At 33.3% G+C, this 23,005-nt stretch overlaps 1 protein-coding gene across 2 annotated transcripts in view; it reads left to right on the top strand.

The window, feature by feature from the left end:
• Window positions 1-23,005, top strand: part of RIPK2 (receptor interacting serine/threonine kinase 2) — a 44,155-nt gene that overhangs the window by 5,788 nt on the left and 15,362 nt on the right. For both annotated transcript variants that reach the window (XM_074270080.1, XM_074270071.1), the window contains exons 2-5: window positions 461-614; window positions 3,034-3,189; window positions 17,530-17,687; window positions 22,780-22,829. In XM_074270080.1, the coding sequence (XP_074126181.1) occupies window positions 461-614; window positions 3,034-3,189; window positions 17,530-17,687; window positions 22,780-22,829 (518 nt within the window). The remainder of the gene's footprint in view (window positions 1-460; window positions 615-3,033; window positions 3,190-17,529; window positions 17,688-22,779; window positions 22,830-23,005) is intronic.

Genomic DNA, 23,005 nt, shown 5'->3' with positions numbered 1-23,005 from the left:
AGAGATTGGACAGGAAGTCTGGTCTTCTGGGCATTAAGTTCTTCAGCCTGGTGATTTCATATTACAGGCAATTAACAATATTTTTTCAGTTATTTATTCATTTTACAGTATTTACAAGTTATAGTTCATTCACTAAACTGATTCTAATTTAGATGTTTTCCAAACACATTTTCTTAACACATCTTTCTTCTTGTCCAAACTAAAGCTTTATATTCATAGTAGTCCTTTACATTGATCTAGCACCTCTTACTATTCAGATGTTTTCCTTAATTTGTTTTAGTGTCATGACAATCCTGTGCAGTGGGTACATAGTTATTGCCCCATTTTCAAGATAAGGAAACTAAAATAGAGCATTTAATCAATGTGCCCAAGTCAAATCAAATTCAAGACCAGCTAATGGAAGTGTCACAACTATTCATTCTTCATTACTTATAAGAAATTATGCGTTTTCTTCTTCTAGTGAAATAAGTGATATCTTAAGAGAAGCCAAGATTTTACACAAAGCAAGATTTAGTTATATCCTTCCAATTTTGGGAATTTGCTATGAGCCTGAGTTCTTGGGAATAGTCACTGAATACATGAACAATGGATCACTCAATGAGCTCCTGCACAGGGTAAGGACAGCAAATTTCCTACAATCATTGCTTTCTCTTTGTTTTGCATTGTCAATGTGGTGCTTAGAGTGACTCCTGTTTGTTCAGCTTAGTTGGGAAAGTAAAAATTAAGACAAATGAAAACAAGAATAAACAAAGCCTTCAGTAGTAGAGCTTGCATTATTACCAGTATGTATGTGGTTAGTGTTGCTATTCAGAAAAGTGAAAACCCTGCATTGGGTGAGAGAGGAATAAAAATATTACTTTTAAGAGGGCTTTCTCTAGTGTATAATCTTTAGAACACTTGTTCCTTATACTCATCTATATTCACTTTGCTGAGATCTGATAGGGGAGGAGCAGAAATAGGTGGAATTGCAAGCAACACCCAGCTAGAGGTTTACCATAGGGATATGGAGACAATTATTACATTTTCATCGTGAATACTATACATCAGAAATCAGCAAATGCTACCAATTGGGCTTGATTTGTTTTCTTGTTGGTTGTCCAGACTTAAGAAAGTGTTGATGCAGATTAAACTTAAAAGCATTAAAATATATAATTATAATATTTATAATATATATTAAATATATATCAATATATAAATATATTATGAGAAATATATTACAATAATTATATTACTCTGTTAACATATAAATGCATTTAAATATAAAATGCTTAAAAGTATCCAATTTAAAAGTATTTCATATATTTTTGGAGAATGATTGTTAATCATTTATCAGCAGCTAATAGCTCTCATTCATAAACTTTGCAGCTCATTTCTCATTGTCAAAACCAATTTTATAATAAGAGAAATTAGGATTAAAAGTATAGCAACTCCTATTCCTATAGTTCTGACTCAACCACTTTAGTCAATTATGTGAGATAAATTCAACAGATATTGCTTTTTCAGTCTATCTAGAATTTACTAATTTAAAGAAATTTAACCTTTTACTGATTTTTATGTTTTTACTTTAAGGCAGTTCTTAAGCTAAAGTCCTTGAATGTGTTTAATTGTTTAAATAATCTAATAGATATATTTCAATATTAGTTTCATTTTCACTTATATATATTTTATTTTATTTATTCAAAAACAATCTGAGAAGGACTCTGTGACATCAAGGAAATTGAGAACCTTTGCTCTAAGATAAAAAAAAAAATCTAAACTTCTATTTGGGCTTTTAAAACTCTTTTCTATTTGGCTCCAATATATCTTCTAGCCAATAGTATATTAATACTATTTAGAAAATTAGAATTTAAAACTTTCAAGATTTTAAAAATCAGAAGAAATTAAGCTGTACAAGGCTCAAATGGCCTTTAGTAAATCATATTTTGTTAGATATTCAGGCAAAGAACAGTGACAGTTATTTTAAATAACTTTGTATTTATTCTCTTTATATTTATTCAATATATACTCACATGTATACAAGCTCTCAACATTATGTTAAGCTCCTTAAGATCAAGGCTCATATGCATTTTTACCTTTGTAGTCCCCCGAGCATGGTGCTTAATAAATGCTTATTGATTGATTGCAGCCATTTTAAGTTCAAGACAGCCTAGACTTAAATTATGCATTATTTTCCAATTCTGCTATTTCCTGGAGAGTTAAAAAGTGCAAGAAGATCCCTTTATCATAATGAAATAAAATAAAATAGTTAAAAATAAATATTTTTCCATGAGCTGCTGGGCTGCTACACTACTTTAATGCTTATGGTCTCGTAGAGAGTTATAAGGAATGATTCATTCTTGGATTTTTTTTTAACCTGCTTGATTTTATGAATGTTTTGCCTCTTGAGAAGCCACCCTATTTCTTTCATGGTCTGAAGTGTGCATTTTAAAAAAATGAATTGAAAAATCATTTGAAAAAAGTTACCTAATAATTACTCATATTTATGTTGTCCTTTAAGGTTCACAAAACACCTTTTTTATAGCAATGATATACATAGAGGTAGATAGTTTGTAGGAGTGTTCTAGGAAATGTTTAATAACTAGCTGTGTCCTCATAATCCACTTTTAAATTTAATTTATATTATTAACACTTTTCTACATCTTCTTAACCCTACAGTCTTAAATCTTAAGTAGATTTAAGTAGATCTTAAATCTACAATCAGCAAACAATAAATGAAACCCTGATTTGTAGCCCTTACTGATTTTCAAGATATAAATGTTCATGCTTATTTAATAATTAGCTCCAGCTCCTCAGTTGATTTAGTTCCACAATCCCCCCCCTTCCTCCATACACTTATGTATGCCATTTTTCTCCCAAAGGTACAGGAACTGAGATACTCAGAAATTAAGGTTTGACTACAAAAATTGTCAATTTTTTAAAAATATGAACTCAACACCTGACAATTAAGTTTTCTTACCTAACATTTTTAAAGATGTCAACTGTAAAACAATGCTATTTTGGTCACCATATGGTTATTTTGTTGTTTTAATAAAGAAAAATTACTATCCTGACATTGCTTGGGCTTTGAGATTCCGAATTCTGCATGAAATTGCACTGGGAGTAAATTATCTTCACAATATGAACCCACCACTGCTGCATCATGACTTGAAGACTCAAAATATCTTATTGGATAATGAATTTCATGTTAAGGTAAATATAGAATTTTTTTGACTTCTATCTCAATTGTAGAGCATGCTATACTAAGGATTCTGTAGTTTATAACTAAGCTAGTTACCTTGATATAAACTCAAAGGTGATACTTCCTGAACTCATAGGAAACATAAGTACTCCTAAATTAGTTATGAATAGCATTGAGTGCACATTCAACATTTGAAGTTTTGGGGTTGTTGTTGTTGTTTTTTTTTTTTTTTTTTAAACATAGACTTGTAGCTTGAGAGTTGGAAGAGACCCAGAGATCAACTGTCCAAACCCTAAACCAAAGTCAAATTCTCTCTGCAGTAGTTCTGTCAAGTAGTTATCTGGCCTCTGTGTCAAGATCTTTAGGGAACAGAAACCCACTACATTACAGCAATTTCCTTCCCTCTCCTCAAAATAGCCCATTCTAATTTTGGACCACCTATGTTGGCAAGTTTTTCTTTATGTTAGCTGAAATTTATTTCTGTATAATTTGAACTGATTCAAAACCTACAAACTTAACAAATATGTAACAAGCATTTACTGTTTGTAGAGTACTATATTGTGCCCTGATAAAAGTTCATAGTTTATTTGAGATCTTTGCCCTTAGGGAGCTTACAATCTAGTAGGAAAATAGTATTACTTCATTAAATCTTTGTGTGTCTGTGTGTGTCTGTGTTTGTCTGTGTGTGTGTGTGTGTGTGTGTGTGTGTGTGTGTGTGTGTATTCCTTCAAGCAAGTACAGATTATAGCCCACCCACACCCTTTAGTTTTGTACTGTTATTGTTTATATCTTCCCATAAATCCTCCCACAGGAGATCTGCCTATCTTGCCTAAGGCCTTCTTCTAATTGTCTTGACATTGCATATATAGCAATGCTTATATATGCTATCTATAATTATCCCGTTGAATATCTACAATCTGCTTACCTTCTTTTCAGTTCCTACATTGATCTGTCCTCCCACAGCTTCTCATAATTTGTCATTGGTAATGTATTGAAGGTCTTTTGTACCTGCCTTGGTCATATTCAGAACTTTTGCAACTTATCAGAAATCTGCTAAAACTTGCACTACATTAAGAACCCAAGTCACTTCTTTTCCATTAGAAGACATCTAAGTTGGATTTTGGTGGAAGGTGTTGATTTTATCCTTGTGAATATTCTTCTGAGGAAGTAAACATTAGTCAGCCCCAAAAGGCATATAAAATTCCATTTTCCAAAGGTTGTAAAGTTAATAAGCTTTATTATGTACCATGATTTTCATTTTGATTTCTATCTATAACTATCAGTGATTTTCAACTAACAATTATTCTATTGCATAATTATAGCAGTTTCTTAAATATAATTAAGATACTCAACCTGATTAAAATAGTCATAATTTTAAATAATTTGCTAGCTACAGATAAAAGTATATAGCCTATAAATGTTATACAATATGCATCCAAAATATATTTCTTAAAAACTGCCTTAGTCTTGTTTATGAGTCCATAGTATGTTTTCTCATTCACAAAGGCAGTAGAATATATATGTGTGTGTATGTGTGTTTGTGTGTGTATGCATATATATGTGTATATATACATATATTCATGCGCTTCCACATGTGAATCAGAGATAATTAGAGAATCATATTCTGTTTCATTCTTATATTTTAAGACTTAGAATGCCCATCATTTTATTTTGTTGAAGATTTATAGAAATGTTTTCACAGATAATACAGCCATGAAAAAATACTTTATTTGTCAGATAGAAAATAACTTTTTAACCTATGTCTGTAAATATTCATTCAACATTTTTAAAGTGTTATATTAAGTTTTCATTGATTTCCTTATGGTCAAACCTGAAATGGGCAAATGAGGAATGCTGAAGAATGAAAGAAAGGGAGAGAGTGAGAGACAGACAGACAAATAGATACCTCAGAAACTCAGCAATTATCATTCATCTAAATCAGAAATTTTTAGCCTGAGTTCTACAGACCTTTAAAAGATCCATAGAGATAGATGGATAAATTTCAGGAGTTACATGAACTTCTTTTTAAAAAATATTGATAAATCCATTACAATAAAATTTATTTTGTAATTCTATATATTTTATTTTATTCATTAAAATATTATTCTTACAAAAGAGTCCATATGTGTCAGCAGACAAAGCAATGCATAACACAAAATGATTAAGAATATCTAATTGTCACTGAAAACAGCTAGTCAAAAATTGGACCTTAATGTCCAATTTTTGTGAGGTAGGATTCTTAATAATCTGATATCAAAAGAAATGCCTTTCTTCCATGCATTGTTTCACTGCATTTTCTGTAGTAACCTTATTGTTATAATATATCCACTATGCACTGATATAAATTGAAAATGAAAAACTAAATTCAAGTAAAATATAGAGAAAATGAAGAAAAAATGGTTTATAAAAAAAATTTAAGTGAAGAAGTAGGGTTTCTGAAACTTATTCTTCCCCATTGTAACAGGCTAAAAAAAATCTGGGTGCCAAATACTTTTGACATTTGCTATTTTCAGGAATAATTATTTCATAGTAAAATATAATTTGAAGGTTTAAGTTTCAGTATCAGACATGTACATGAAAATTCCATAGACTCAGTAGAAAATGTTGGACCATGAATCATGGGATTTAAATTTAATTGCTGCCTTTCCACTGACCTTGAACAATTAATTTGACTTCTCAGTGTGTGTGTATATACATATATACATATATATATATATATATATATATATATATATATATATATATATATATATATATATATATATATATATATTGCTGAGGCAATTGGGGTTAAGCAACTTGCCCAGGTTCACACAGCTAGGAAGTACTAAGTATATGAGGTAGGATTTGAACTCAGGTCCTCCTGACTTCAGAGCTGGCACTCTATCCACTGGGCCATCTAGCCACCCCAGCACTTTATATTCTTTATAGGTTTTTGTGTTTTTTTTAATAGGAAAAAAACTTTATAAAATTTTAAACATTCTATAAATGTGAATTGTTGCCATTATTGAACAAATGGACCTAAAAAGACAGTTCACTGTGTGTCTATATGAATCTCTCTCTCTCTCTCTCTCTCTCTCTCTCTCTCTCTCTCTCTCTCTCTCTCTCTCTCTCTCTCTCTCTCTCTCTTTCTTATAATAGGTCTTTACCCTTAGCCTTCTTTTTATTCAACTTTTTTAAACTTATTACTTGAAGGGGAAGCCACAATAAACAGAAGTCTATGTAAAAGAGAGTTCCTCATTTTAGTTAATGACAAGCTCAGCATGAGCCTGCTCTCTAACATAACTCAACAAAGCAACTCTCAATGTCCTTGGATACTTAAAAGTTCTGTGATTTTGTCCCTTTGGGTATTCTGTGTTAACACAGATCATAAACCTAATATAAGTTACTAGATGGTTTTTAAGAGTTGATAGAATCAGAAAACTTTTCCCCACAGAACCAACATGATGATGAACCTCCCCAAACTTAAGCTGGTACTCAAGTAATAGACCATCAGTAACACCATATTCAAATGCTTTCTATCCCTATAGAACCTCCTAGAAACTGTACTCCATTGACATGTCCTTATAGAACCCAAATTTGCCTTTATATGTCACCATAAATAGGAGACTAGACTTCAGTGGAAGTGTTTCATAGACTTCAATAATATAAAAGTCAAGATAATATAATATAAAAAGTCAAGATAACTTTAATTCTGCAGTTAAGCAGGTGTTGTTGACTAGAAAGGCTCAATGCCTTTCATGAAGGTAAAGATGATTCCATTGTGCCAGCTTAGTGGTACAGTGGATAGAGTGCTGAGCCTGGAGTCAGGAAGACTCATTGTCCTGAATTCAAATCTAGCCTCAATCATTTGTGAGATTCACAGCAAGAAATTAAACTTTTTCGACCTCAGTTCCTTATCTGTAAAATTAGATGGAGAAGAAAATGACAAACTCTTCCAGTATTTTTGCCAAGAAAACCCAAATGGGATCATAAACAGTTGGGCACTTTGTACTAATCATCACATCTGGAATATTATTATGTTCAGTTCTGAGCACTGCATTTTAAGAGTATCTGCCAGGATGTCAGGGACTCAAAGCCAAATAGTAGAGTTGAAGTAAATGAGTAGTTGTTAGCCTGTAAATGAAAATATTGGGATGAGCTGTGGTCACTTTCTTAAAATGTTTAAGTGGTATTGTGAAAGAAAGAAGGCAGTAATAAGGAAAGGCTCTAACATTGAGAGCTGTCTAAAAATGAAATAAGCTGGCTGATCAACCAGTCAGTACTGGGCAGTAGCATTGTTTAAAGTCAATCTTGACTCATCTCAGCAAACATTCATTAACTGTTTACTGTATACAAATTGCTTTTTTGAAGGGAAAGATTAGAATGTGTTCTGTTTGACTGAGGGAAGCAATAGAGAAAGATGCAAAAAAGCAAATTTAAGCTTGATATCAGGAAAAAGGTTCTTAATATTAGAGCTGTTCACTATCTGAAGAGGTCTTTGGATCCTCCTTCTTGAAGATCCTCAATCAGAGGTGTATTCTTTTTGTGTATGAATTGAACCAGGTGGCTGCCAAGATCTCTTTTGGCTCTCAGATTCTCTTATTCTTTCCATGTACAGTTTCATCTGAGAAATGTGCAACTGGAAAAGAAAGTGAATTGCTTAAGTAATGAATAAATGATAACCTACACACATCTCATAGATCCAGAAAAACCCATATAATATCAAGAGTGATAGAGCAAGGGTTTTTTTTTATAGTATTTTATATTTTCCATTATATGTAAAAACAATTTTTAACATTTACTTTTACAAAATTTTGAGTTCTAAATTTTTCTCCCTCATTCCCCTTCCTCCTTCTTAAAACAGCAAGCAATTTGATATATGTTATATATGTGCCCTCATGTAAAATAAATTCCCTATTAGTCATAGTTGTAAAAGAAGAAACAGACCAAAAGAAATAAACACCCCCCAAAATAAAGTGAAAATATTATGCTTTGATCTGCATTCAGAATTCATCAGTTCTTTCTCTGGATATGGATAGCATTTTTCATCATAAGTCCTTTATACATACATACATACACAGAGAGAGAGAGAGAGAGAGAGAGAGAGAGAGAGAGAGAGAGAGAGAGAGTTTTGAAAAACATGGAGATTAAAAGATATGAATAGATGAATGATTTATGAATAAACAAGAGATAAGAGTACAGAATGAGTACAAATATATACTTTGGTTACATTAAAAAGGTTTTGTATAAATAAAACAAATGTACTAATAGATCAAGAAGGAAAGTAGAAAATTTTTAGATAAAGTTTTTAAAGAAATAAAATCAATTTATTGTCACATGAAAAAATGCTCTAATTCATTATTTACTGGAGAAATACAAATTAAAACATCCTCAAAAGGTCATTTTATACTTGTCAGGTTTGCTAAAATGGTTGAAGGAGAAAGTGACAAATGTGGGAGGAGATGTGACAAAATTGGAATACTAATTCATTGTTGGTGGACTTGTAATCTAGTCGTTTTGGGAAACAACCTGGACTTAGGCCCAAAGATCTGCCTATACCCTTTGGCCCAGCAATATCCTTACTAGGCCTTTTTCTAAAGTTAATTAAGGGAAAAGAAGAAGAAGCAACATATTCTAAAATATTTATAATAATCTTTTTGGTGGCAAAGAACTGGTAATTACAGGGATTTCTAACAATTATGGAAACAAGTTGTGGGCTATGATTGTGATAAAATACTATTGTGTTGTAAGAAATGAAGAGCACTGGCCTTGGGAAAACATGATAAGAATTACATGAAATAATAAAGAGCAAAAAAAAAAAAACACACACACAACAGAACATGATATATAGCAATATTGTTTTAATAATGACTTCAAGCAAATAAGTCATTTTAACTATTATAAATGCACAAATTAACTACAAAAGACAATGAAGAAAGATGATATATGCATCCAGAGAAAGAATTGATAAAAATGAATTATGTATAGAATGATTTTACATATATATGGATACACACATATTTATGTCTAATGGTAGCCATCTTCAGCGTGAGGGAGTAGAAGGAAATAAAAAAATTACATGATGTTTACTATATATTTAAAATTAATAGTAAATTGTACATCATAGATTTGCAGTTTCATGTGCAGTCATCTTTTCATTATGTTATGGGAATGCTTATTTTATTTCATAAATTAAAAACTATATATGTATGTATATGTATATATAAATATATAATTTGTAGAGAGATTCTGAACCTCATGAAGAAGAAAAGAGAAGTTGCCTAGAGAGAATAATTTTAAAAAGCCAGGAACCAACTAACCAACTTGAGTTTTTAAAAGATGTACTGAAAATGGAAGGACAAGTAATAGAGAATGAATTCAATTCAGCAAGAAATATTGAATGCTTACTTTGTGCTAGGTAGTGTTTAAACACAAAAATGAAATAAAGCCTTCCCACAATCAATGTCCATTCTACTGCAGAAAAATAGCATATATACAAATAAATATTTCAAAATATGGAGGGAGGATGAAAATAATTTCAGGTGAGGTGGGGAGTACAAACAACTAGGGGGTCAATAAATATCAGGTATCCTAAAGAAATCAAACTTGTGCTTGTCTTGAAGAAACTATTATAAGAGGCAGCTGTGAGCACAGAACCTCTTAGGACCTAAGGATAGCCTGAGCAAGGGCAGGGATACAAAAAATGCAATGTCATGTACATGGAGTATCAAGAAGGCCGGTTTAACTGGAATATAGAGTATATGTGGGGAGTAATGAGTAGTTAGTCTATTAAGATGAATTAGAAACAAATTGTGAAATACTTTAAATGACATACTGCAGTTTGTATTTTATCCTGGTTATAGTTGAGATAAACTGAATCATCTTAAGTGGGAAGAGAAGTGTTATATGGTTAGACCTGCACTTAAAGAATGTTGTTTGAATGCCAAAAAAAGGAATGTGCTTGTCCCCAAGGCACGAGGAACTATCAAATTGTTTAAAAAAGACAAAATGATGATTTTTATCATTGAAATGATGTTAAGAGTCATTACTTTCTACTTTGCTGCTTCATCCTAAAGAACATGATAACTTTCCATCCAATTTGCAACTGAAATCTTCCCTGTATACTATCTTCCCCATTAGAATATTTGTTCCTTAAATGTTTGAATTGGTCCAAAGATTTGCACATTTTTGTTGTTCAGTCACTTCATCTAGTCTGATTCTTTGTGACTTCATTTAAGATTTTCTTGGACAAGATACTGGAGTAGTTTCCCATTTCCTTTTACCTCTCATTTGACAGAGGAGGAAACTGAGGCAAACAGGATTAAGTGACTTGTCCAGGGTCACGCAACTAGTGTCTGATACCAGATTTGAACTTGGGAAAATGAGTTTTCCTGACTCCAAGCCTGGCACTCTATCTATGGTGCCACCTAACTGGCCTTTTTCATTTTAAGTGCTTAATTAATATTTCAGCCATTCATTTGGTAGCTGTGAAGAAGATGAATATGAGAGGGGAGAGAGGAAAAAAGGGATATTATAAAAGAATTAGAAGGTTATTGCAATAATTCGAAAAATAAGTATCTGGACTAAAGATGTGACTGTAAAAGTGAAAAGGAGGCCATGAATGAGAAAGATGTAAATAAATAGCCAAGTGGAGAGAGTGCTGGACTTGGAGACTGGAAAACCTGAGTTTGACACCAGCTGTGTGATTCTGAACAATTCACTTAATCTTAAAGTTTCAGTTTCCTCATTTGCAAAATGGAGATGATGGAAGCACTTTTTTTTTTCCAGAGTTGTCTTGAGGATCAAATAAGAATCCAAATTTTCAAATGCTATGTAAATGCAAATGATGATAATGTTGATGAAGAAGATAAAATTGGACTTAATAGCTGGCTAGCAAAGAAAAGAGAGGAATTCAGGTTGATAACCCTTATGACTGGAAGACTAAGTTGTAACATTGATACAAATAGAGAAATTAGGAAAAGTCAGTTTGTTTTGTTTTTATTTATTTTAGAAGGAGATGGGGAGAGTTTAGAAGACAATGAATTCTATTGTGGTCATATTTGATTTTGAAGTGCCATTAGGACATTCACTTTAAACTAACCAATAGTTGATTAGTGAATCAAAACTAGAAAACTAGAAAGGTGAAAATTTGTATATTTGAGAGTCATCTACATAGTAATGATCCTTAACCCCTTGAAGAACTTATCACATACTCAAGATGTGTGTAGACAGAGAATATAAGAGTGGCCAGGACAGAGATTTAATGTACATTCAGGCAAAGGAAGTGGAACACAGATGATGATTCAGCAAAGGAGACTGAGAATGAATCCGTAGGAAGAAAATCAATGGGGAAGTTTCATGAAAACTTAAGAGATTTTTACCTAGGAGTATAGTCAATTGCCTAAAGCTGCAGAAGTGAAGAAGGGTAAAATTTGAGAAGAAATCATTGGATTTAAGAGTTAAGTGATCATTGATGATCTTGGCATGATCTTGGTTTAAATTGAATGAATTGGGTAAGAAGCCTGATTGCAGTGGATCCAAAAGTAAGTGGATTTAAGTAATGAGTATAGCCAGCTTTTTTCTAGGAAGTTGGTGGTGGAAGGGAAAGAGATATAAGATGATGGTTTGAAAGAAGGAAGGAGCAAAGAAAAAGGTTTCGTTTTATAGGCAATAAGATAGCTGCCAGTGGATAAAGAATGATTGAAGGTTATAAAGAAAAAATGATTGAAGGAGAAAGTTTCTGGTTGATAAGAAGATAATGGGATCAAAGACACAAGCAGAAAGTACTTGGCCTTGGCTAGGAAAAGGACCATATCTTCCTCTGGTATTGAATACAAAGAATAGAATAGGGAATGATGTTGTAGGAATCAGAGTAGAAATATAGAGAAGGAATTTCTGACAATCTGAATGAGACGTGGTCCTCTTCTAGGATGGTGGGGAAAAGGGGTTTTATATATGACGAGGGAAAAAAAGGTTTTGAACAGATACTGTGGAGAATAGAATAATAGTAAAAAGATAATAAGCAGAAGTGAGAATCCAGGTGAGATTTAATATAATTTTAATGGACTCCACAGCACAGTAATATGATTACTTAAATGGTCTTCATCAATTTTTGATTAAGACTAGTAAACTAAACAGGGTTTTAAGATTTGCTAACAGATGAGAAGTAATAGGACAAGAGATAGGAAATGATACAACTAGAGGGCAAGGGATTTGAGAGTAATGGTCAGTGTGAAGTTAAACTGATAAACTGATGTCAAGATTTCAAAAGGAGGAAAGTGAGACCAGAACATGATGGAGGGACTAGAGAAGGACAGAGTGACTAAATGTTTCTTTTTTTATTATAGCGTTTTATTTACAAGATATATGCATAGGTAATTTTTCAGCATTGACAATTGCAAGACCTTTTATTCCAACTTTTCCCCTCTTTCCCCCCACCCCTTCTCCCAGATGACAGGTTGACCAATACATGTTAAATACGTTAAAGTATAAATTAAATACAATATACGTATACATGACCAAACAGTTATTTTGCTGTACAAAAAGAATCGGACTCTGAAATAATGTACAATTAGCCTGTGAAGGAAATAAAAAATGTAGGTGGACAAAAATAGAGGGATTGGGAATTCTATGTAGTGGTTCATAGTCATCTCCCAGAGTTCTTTTGCTGGGTGTAGCTGGTTTAATTCATTACTGCTCTGATTTGGAACAGATTTGGTTCATCTCATTGTTGAAGATGGCCACGTCCATCAGAATTGATCATTATATAGTATTATTGTTGAAAAATATCTTCTGGTCCTGCTTATTTCACTCAGCATCAGTTCATGTAAGTGACTAAATGTTTCAATGAGAACAGCAAATAGGATTAGGATGGAGTCACATAGAAATTTGTAAGGTCAGAAACATAGCATGGTCCTATAAGAATACTGTGAGGAGTGCCAAAAGCTCAGAATGAACTTGGGATTTGGGGGTAAAGCTAAAGACAACAAAGAGCAACTAGCTAGCATAGTTCATAGAATGCTGAGCCTAGAGTCAGGAAGACTCATCTTACTGAGTTTGTCTGTCCTCAGACTTTTACTAGCTGTGGGACCCTGGGCAAATCATTTACTCTATCTTCCTCAGTTTCCTCATCTGTAAAATGAGCTGGAGAAAGAAATGACAAAGTACTCTGGTATTTTTAACAAGAAAACCCCAAATGAAGTCCTTAGTAGTTGGTCGTGACTGACACAAATGAATAAAGATATTAAAAATGACTAGAAGCATATCTTTGTTGGAGATTGAAGAAAGATTAATACTTTCATTTGGAGTGGGTGGAATGATACCTAGCACCAAAAAGAAGGTAAAGTTTTGTTTTCTTTGATCTTTGAAATGGAAAAAGTAGAACAACAATTGGCTAATAGGAATTTGATATCCAGTTTAATCCAGTATAGGAGATAATAAAAGAGCTTATTGACAAATTTAAGTTACCTGACCCAAATGAACTATATATTTGAGAATTGAATGATGTGATTCACCAATTCTGGAGTAGGATTCATTCACTTAATGCGACTCTGGACAAGTCATTAAATCTAGTTTGCCTCATTTCATCATTTATAAAATGATCCAGAGAAGAAAGTAGCAAGCCACTTCAGTAGCTTTGCCAAGAAAACCCAAATGGGGTCACAAAGAGTTCAATAAGACTGAAAAGACTAACCAGCAACAATAAAAAAAAACTCTGTGTGCTTCACCAGCAAGTTTTGTCAGCCAAACAAGTTGATGCAATCATATATATTATGTGTAATAAGTGAAGTATCATGTTCAGACCTAGGCAGTGTATATTTCTGCTGTCCAATGTTCTGGTCAGACAAGTACTGAAGTTTTATGTTCAATTCTGAGTACAATGGTTGAGGAAGGACATCTGCAAAATGGAGACAGAGCTGCCAGAATGGTGAAGGGTCTCAAAGTCATGCCATGTAAGGATCAATTGGAGGAATTGAGGCTGTTGAGAAAAAGTAGGAACAGAAATAACTGTCCTTAAATTTTTTTAAGAGAATAAAAAGGAAACATATAAAAGGGAAGAATCTTTTTCTATATAACTCTAGAGGGAATCTCTAAGATTAATAGGAATAATGATATTAGAATTATTATCATGCAGTGTTAATAATACTATAGCAATAATACCAGAAAGGCAGCTGCGGCATATAGTTAACATGGCAGCCTGGAGTCAGGAAAATCTAAGTTCAAATCTTGTTTTAGACAGTAGGTATAAGATTCTGGGCAGCTCACTTGCCCCTGTTTGCCTCAATTTCCTCATCTGTAAAATGAACTAGAGAAGGGTATGACAAATCACTCCAATATCTTTGCCAAGAAAAACCCCAAATGGGGTCATGAAGAGTAGGGTATAACTATCACAAGTGAATCAAGTGAATAGCAACAAAGATGCTAGAATAATAACTATAATAAAATAACAGCTAGCATTTATATGTTGCATTCAGGTTTACACTGTGGTTACACATTATCCACACAACACTCTATGAGGTAGATACTCTTATGATCCCCTTTTTGCAGATGAGGAAACAAGATTAAGCCAGTAAATGTTTTAGACAGGATTCAGGAAATGAGTAGATGGTCCAAAAAGATAAATTGTGACTTGGTCTAAGAAAAAAACTTTTTAGCCATTTGTTTTTGAGTCATTTTAGTCATGTCTGACTCTTCATGATCCCATTTGGGATTTTCTTGGAAAAGACTCTGGAGTGGTTTGTCATTTCCTCCTCCAGCTCATTTTACAGATAAGAGAAAACTGAAGCAACAGGCTGAAATGGCTCACCCATATAACTAGTAAATATCCAAGACTGGATTTGAACCCAGAAGAGGAGACTCTCCTACTTTAGACCCAGCATTATCTAGAGCTACTTAAGGAGACAGTTGTTCCCTCATATTTGAAGTCTTCAGGCAAAGGATTGATGATGACTTGTCAGATATTGTGGAGAGCATTTTTGTCCAAATATGATTTGGATTAATACCCTCTGGGAGTTAACTCTAAGGTTCTGTGATCTTATCTTTTCTAAAATAAAACATGGTAAAATTATGGTTCAGGAACTAATTGAACGGCATCAGCTAAAGATGAGTGTTTTTTTCTTCAAAATGGGAATGGATTGTTTTTGTTGTGTTTGTGTTTTGCTTTCAAAGAAGACTGAGACATCAGGGAGGTAATGCTAAGACATGAAAATCAATTGGATTTAAGTGGGGGAGGGTTGTACAAAGTCACCTGTCTCATTTTCCTCTCCAGAAGAATTTTAAAGTTAGTTACTTGTCACCTTCTAGCCATGTATGAGAAATAACAGGTTTTCAGTACTTTCTTTTACTTTTTACTCTCAATATCCTAGAATTTTAAAAGGATAAAATCACTTTACAGATGAGGAAATTATGGTGTCATGGTACACAATTCAACATCAAAACCAAAACCAAAGAATTTAAGTCCAAAGTCAGGCAGCTAGGGATTGGCAGAGCCAAAATCAGCATGGAAAGAATATGTTGTAGATTCAGGGAACATCAGTTTAAATCTTTATTTTTCCATTTACTTGCTATGCTACCTTAAATAAGTCAACCAACTTTGCTAAGTCTCAGTTTCTTTTTCTATAAAATGAAAATAGTTAAACTCATTTTGACTTCCTAACTGGGAATCAGATTAGCTCATATACGTGAAACATAAATTAGCAAACTATATAAATGATGATGATGATGATTCCATATTATTTAGAACTCCCCAGTCCCTCAGATAGTACTTTGCACAAAACAAATCTATAATATACATTATCTGAATGAATGAGTTAACATTTTCACATGGAAGAGCATGCCTTTTAACATTTAGTTACATTTGAATTTTAACATTACTGTCAGGAATTAGACAATTTTAATTAATGTCTTCCTCTTCCACCATTAGAGTGTAAGCTCCTTGAGGTCAGGTACCACTGTTTTGTTTTTATATCCCAATTTCCTAGCACAGTATCTTACAGACTAATAAATATTTTTAATGTTATAAAGAACATTTTTTGCTCTAACCTTAATTTTTATTTTAAGAAGAGTAGGAATTTGAAATGTCTCCTAAGTCTGCTTCTATTAGCATAAAACTATAGTTCTCAAATTTTTCAGGATCACTTTCAGAGATAAGAAGCATCTATATGCTCCCAATTGATATATTAGAATCAGAGGCCTAAACTTAGATAAGACTTCAGAAACTATCTGGTCTACCCCCTCATTTTATAAAGAAGGAAAATAATGCCATGGGAAGAAGCTAGGTGACTTATTTAACATCATGAAAGTACAAATTAGAGGCAGACTTTGAATACAAGTCCTCTGACTTCAGAGCAAATAATAAATTCTTTATTTAAATTGAATAGATGCTTATTTCTTATGATTGACAAATAATTTTTCTTCTGAAAAAAATCATATTAATATATTTTGATTTTCCATTGTCTTTATTTCCCTCTCATCTCCCCCTCAAGCCATCCCTTGCAATAAAAGTTTTCTCTACAGATATAATCACTCAATTTTTAAAGCAAGACTTTTTATTCACATAATTTGTATGAGGATTCACCATTACATGGAAGTAACCTGTAGTTTTGGCTCTCTGTGTATGTGTATGTGTATGTGTATGTCAGTGTTTTAAATGACTGTGCCAAGCACTCAGGTCTTACCAGGTTGAAAACATTATCAAGCCATATTAGGAGACACAGTAGCATATTCAGGAATGAGCCTTGCTAAATTTGAAGAGACTAATCACCAGAACTTGGCCTCCAAGGGATTTTTTTTGGTTATGACAACTTAGGAAAACAGTCCCCAAAAGCAGAAAGGATACAGTGCATCATTGAAAGTATCCACATAAAATGAAATTAATAAAATGTGAAGTATTCAAATGTGCCCAATAATGGAATCCATTCAACCTTCAAAATATTGCTAGTTTGCTGTGAAAGTGAAACTTGGAGTCATGGAAGAGATTTAAATTTCTCACCTTGGAATCTCAGCAATATGATGGGGGAAACATGGCATTGAGAGATTTGCTGATATCAAGAATATGTCATTTCTGTGAGATTAGTAATAAAAATATAAAGTCATTATTTTAAAAACAAATGTTCAGTCATTTAGAAGTTGCTTTTGAAGTTCTTAATATATGCAGAGGACTGAGCTAAATGCTGTGGAAAATAGAAAGTTTAGATAAGACATAAACCTTCACCTCCTAAAACATTCACTAATAAAGAAGTGAGATAAAAATATAGATAACTATAAAACACAACATTAAACATTTAATGAAATGTTTCAGAGTTTCAGTAGACCAAAGCAGCATAAGAATCCAAGAGAAAATGATTATTGTATAATTCCTTCCTTTACAGATTGCAGATTTTGGTTTATCAAAATGGCGGCAGATGTCTTTATCTCAATCAAGGAATAGTGTATCTACCCCAGAGGGCGGAACCATCATCTACATGCCACCTGAAAACTATGACCTCAGCCAAAAGTCACGGGCTAGCATCAAACATGATATATACAGGTACAACATATTGCCTTCACATAAAGTTAACCTGTTTAGAAGGTTATTGTCCTATTGTAAGACAAGGTTAAAAAAAAAAAAATTAGTGGTATTCTGTGGGCAAGTTGTTTTATTTTATTTTTTACTATAGATATATCTCACTTTAATGTAATATAAATTCTGAAAGATTGTATTAATCACACTCTGTTTTCCTACTGCCATTTATCAGTTATTGGGTTTTTTTTAAGCAATCAACAATATCAGACTCATTTCTAGGTGCTAGAGATTTAAATTCAAAGAATGAAATAATGCCTATTGACTAGTAGTTTACATTCTAGTGGAAGAGAAGAAAAATATTTCTCTGAGCAAATTGAGAATAAATATAAAGGGGATTAATAAAAAACAAATACAAGGTAGTTAGGAAGGAAGGGCATTAACATTTAACTTTAGATAAGCTAGTATATTCTTAAATGGACTAGGGGAAGGGCTATTCAAAGGATATTTGGATATAGAAAAATTTTGTAATGCAAATAAGTGCCCAATACATACATCTGGTTCATAATTTGGGAATTTTGTGTACATAGATGTCAGGTCACATTTGTGTTGTTAGAACCACAGAAAATAATACATATCACACTGTGATGTTCCAAAGAAATAGGGCCATTTGACTAAAAAAGAATATAAAAAATACAGGATGTAACTGCCTAATGTCTGATAAATGTCATAGTTTTAGAGCTGAAAGAGACCTTAAATATCATCTCCTCCAATCCCATTATTTCATAAATGAGGAAACTGAACTCTAGGGAATTTGAGTGACTTGCAACAAGTCCTTTTGATGAGGAGTAAACTGAGGTCAAACCCAGATGGGTCAGTTCCTTTCTCTCTCTCCTTCCTTCCCCAAAGTAACCAAAGGTAGGGTTGGCAGCAAATGAATTTGCTACTTAATGCTGTATGGAAACATAGTCTTTATTGATTAGAATGGAAACACCGGAGAGACAGTGGGCAAAATGGCTGCATGGTACAAGGCCATTTTTGCAAAGAATAGATTTTTGAGGACTCTGTTTTATACAAGAGCACAATCATTCAGATGCAGTGATGTAAGGAGGTTCCGGGGAGTGATGTTATCTTTTGGGGACAGACAGAAGTCTCTTCCCGAAAAGGAATTTCCTGATGGCATTTGGTCTATCTGAGCAGAATAGAATGGGGCTGTAAAACCCTGGCCAGCTCAGATAGCCCAAACTAGTTTGACCAGATATTGTATCAAAGGTCCAAGTCCCAAAGGAAGTTGGAGATCAAACAAGGAATATCAAGGGGCTACCGCCCCCAACCCTTTGATGCTAAATCTGGTGCTCTTTCTTTAATATCTCTTTTAACATGTTAATTTTCTTACTTCAGAGAATCACCCCATACTCTGCCTTTAGGACAGAATTCATGGCACTGTTTCCTAAAATGCAGCCCATGGGAAGTGGCAGTAGATCTAGTACTGAACCCAGAGTCATGAGGACCCATTTCCTGAGTTCAAATCCTAATTCTAGGCAGTAGCTCTGTGACTGTGGCAGGTAATATCATCCTGTTTGCCTCACTAAAATGAGCTGGAAAAGGAATGGTAAATCACTCCAATATCTTTGCCAAGAAAGTCACAAATGGATTCACAAAGAGTCCCACAGATTGAAATAACTAAACAGAAAAGTGAGGTCCAAGTCATCTCACACCCCTCTATTCAGTCTTCCCCAATGGCTCTCACTTGCTCAGAGGATAAAATATAAAATCTTCCATTTCACCTTTAAAGCCCTTCATAACCTGATTCCTGTCTATCTTTTAGTCCTTCCTTACACTCTTCTGTGCTCTAACTGCATTGGCCTTTTTATTGTTCTTCACATGCTCTATTTCCCAGTTCTCTAACTTTTCATTGGTTGTCCTCCATACCTGCTTGTTCTCCTTCCTCACTTTTGCCTCTTTGCTTCCCTGACTTCCTTCAAAACTCAGCTCAAATATGACTTTCTCCAAAAAGATTTTCCCAATCCCTCTCATCTTTTAGAATCTTTCTTCTGAGACTGTCCCAATCAATCAACAAATATTTGTTAAATACCTGTTATGTACCAGACATTGTGCTGAGGGCAAAGGATATAAAAGGAAATAAATATAAAAATAATTTCCTTCACCCAAGGGCATACATGCTAAAGGGAGACTATAGAAAACAACAACAACAACAACAACAACAAATTTATACAAAGCAGACTATATGCAGATTAGATAAGAAATAAATAGAGGGAAGGCACTAGAATTAGGAAGGGTTGATTTGTGGTAGAAGTTGAGATTTTAGTTAGGACTTAAAGCCAAGGGAATTCAAATGGAGATAATTGACTTCCCAAAAACTTCAAGTACACTAACTCTCACTGACTGGCCAATAATGGACCCAATCCAAGCTCTGCTTGGTCATTGTTTGGATTTTATTGGCTCAAAGTGAATATAAACAACAATTGTTTTTGTTTTGGCCTGAAACTCTAAGGGCTTTTCCCTCCCTTATTGTTTTATTGTTGTTGTTGTTGTTGTTTTGAGTGGGTGGAAAAATTTTTTGCCTCATTTCTTACCTGCCTTTAATGAATAAATAGATGTTGCCTCAGACAAACCTGAAAAAGACTTTAGCTTAAAAAGGCCAGGGTTTCCTACTGCATCCAGGGCCATCTGCAGTCATCCTTATTTATGTCTTGTTACTGGACCTATATAGCTCTGAAGGAGAGAATGAGGCTGGTAACTTTCAAGTTAAGACATTGCTTTGCTGATGTCATTGGTCCTCTTTGAGAACTAAGGACAAAAACAACAAAGGAAACCAGGAAGGTCAGTAGATGGAGTGGAGGAGAGATGAAGCATTGCAGGCAAAGGAATCAACCAAGGAAAATGCCCAGACCCAAGAAGTGGAGCTCCCAGTTCCTGCACAGCCTCCTATTTATTCTACATGTCTTGTATGTATTTAGTTATATATCCTGCATTAGAATGTGAGCTGCTTGAGGGCAAGATATATTTTTACTGTTCTTTTAAGAACTGTAGCATTGTGTCTAAAACATAAATTTTAAAAATACCCTTAAAAACTGATTTAAATGATCTTTTTTTTTTTTTTTTTTTTTTTTTTTTTTTTGCTGAGGCAATTGGGGTTAAGTGACTTGCCCACAGTCACACAGCTAGGAAGTGTTAAGTGTCTGAGGCCAGATTTGAATTTAGGTCCTCCTGACTTCAGGGCTGGTGCTCTATCCACTGCACTAACTGGCTGCCTCAAATGATCATTTTCTAACTCTCATTTACTAGAAACTGATAGGCTTTTAATTATTTCAAATAACTTCAACTAATTTATTAATTAAATTATTTCAAAATATTGAATTATTTTAGTTTGATTAATTTATTTTAATTTAATTGATTTAAAATTGACATGGAATAATTTTGGTCCAATCTGAAGTGATAACCTCAAGACCAATCCAAAACAGATTGTCCTCTAGAATTGTGAACTAGTTTGGATATCAGATTCTATTCTGTGTCAGACTTTCTAATTGTAGTCAAGGACATGTATATATATATATATATATATATATATATATATATATATATATATATATATATATATATATATATTGTATTTAATTTATACTTTAACATATTTAACATGTATTGGTCAACCTGCCATGAGGAGGGAAAAATTAGAACAAAGGGTTTGGTAATTGTCAATGTTGTAAAATTACCCATGCATATATCTGGTAAATAAAAAGTATTAAAAAAAAATACCCAAGTCATTAACAGCTGATCATCTCAAAAAAATAAATAAATAAATAAATAAATAAATAAATAAAATGTAGTCAAGGAGATTCAAAGAGGATAAACAATACCTAGTGATGTCAATAGAGATTTTCCCTTTGCATCTTTATTTCTCCCTAACACATACAGGAATACTCCAAGACAATGGAGTATTAAAATTTGCTCAAGACAATAAACCCCCATGTGTCTAGAGTTTGATAAGGGGGAAACCCTGGGTCCTAGGAGGGGAAAACCCCAGGTTAAGTAGTCACAATTGTCCTACTGCAGTTTATCTTATATTTTCATAGATTGTTCCACCCTCTTTGTCCTCAGAACCATGACAACAGATGTTGCCATCATACCTGACCTCTTCAGGTATGCATACCTCCCTAGTTTATCTTGGCCTAACTGTGAACTGTCGAAACGAGGATGATGTTTTGTTTTGGCTTGGTTTTTCAAAAATCCTGTGCCAGAAACTCATTTCAGTGCTTAATGGAAGCCTGATAGTTTGTTGTTTGGGGTTAGGTGTGCCTTTCATCTGAGCAAGTTTTTCTCTTTCCTGCTGATTATTGTTTTTCTTTTCTTTAAGAGGACCATGATCTCGGGGAAATGATACCAAGACATGCAAATAATTAAATTTAAGTGAGAAATAGCTATGCAAGGTCACCTGCCTCACTTTCCCCTCCAGGATTCATAGCTAATTAGGAATTTGAAAATGATGAAGCCTTTATTTTAAAAGTGAACCACACTCACATAGCTGAAATCATTTTTTCTCTATCAGAACTTAGCCAGCTTTTTAACCATTTTTTAACATTGAGGAAAGGTAATTCCAAAAAGATGTGTGAAGATTTGATTTGGATTCCCTAATTTTCTCTGACTCTGGGGAATGAAAGCATTTTGTTCAATATTTTAAAAGTCAAGGTATTAGTTAGACAGAAAACATTTAGTTTTAGTTTTGCCTAAATTATGAAGTGCTCATATTTGAAGGTATCTGGTCAATTTTTCTAGTTCTTAAAATAAGACTACTCAAACTAATCTACAATGGTTGATATTAATAAAGTCTATAAAGATCCCCGAGTAATAAAGATTTACGACATACCTTCAAAACCAATTTAATTTAATAAAAGTAGGATTATTTTTCTCTTCCTTTAGAAGAAAAAATCAAACACTAATTACATTGGCCTCTTTGGACATTTATTATTTCTGTTTTCATTTCACCCTTGTACCTCTTTCAAGAAAAGACTGCACTGTGGTCAATAATAAAAATCTGTTATTTCTATTATGCAAATTGAGTATGTAAAACATTTCAATATGTTTCTCCCCTAAACAGCTTTGCTATTATCATGTGGGAGGTGTTGTCCAGAAAGCAGCCCTTCGAAGGTAAATAAACTTGATTAAGTTTGTTTCCCTAATTCTACTTAAAACCTGTTAAAGGATCATCTGTATCAACAACTAAAACTGATCTTATTGTAAACATACCTAATATTTAATAAAAGTTACTTACCGAGGCACCATGTAGAGTGAAACAGTAAAAGCACCAATAGATCAGGAATCAG

This window comes from Sminthopsis crassicaudata, chromosome 1 (assembly GCF_048593235.1).
Source record: "Sminthopsis crassicaudata isolate SCR6 chromosome 1, ASM4859323v1, whole genome shotgun sequence".
Taxonomy (NCBI): Eukaryota; Metazoa; Chordata; class Mammalia; order Dasyuromorphia; family Dasyuridae; genus Sminthopsis; species Sminthopsis crassicaudata.
Note: the sequence above shows the minus strand (reverse complement) of the source record. Positions and strands in the feature narration are given on the sequence as shown.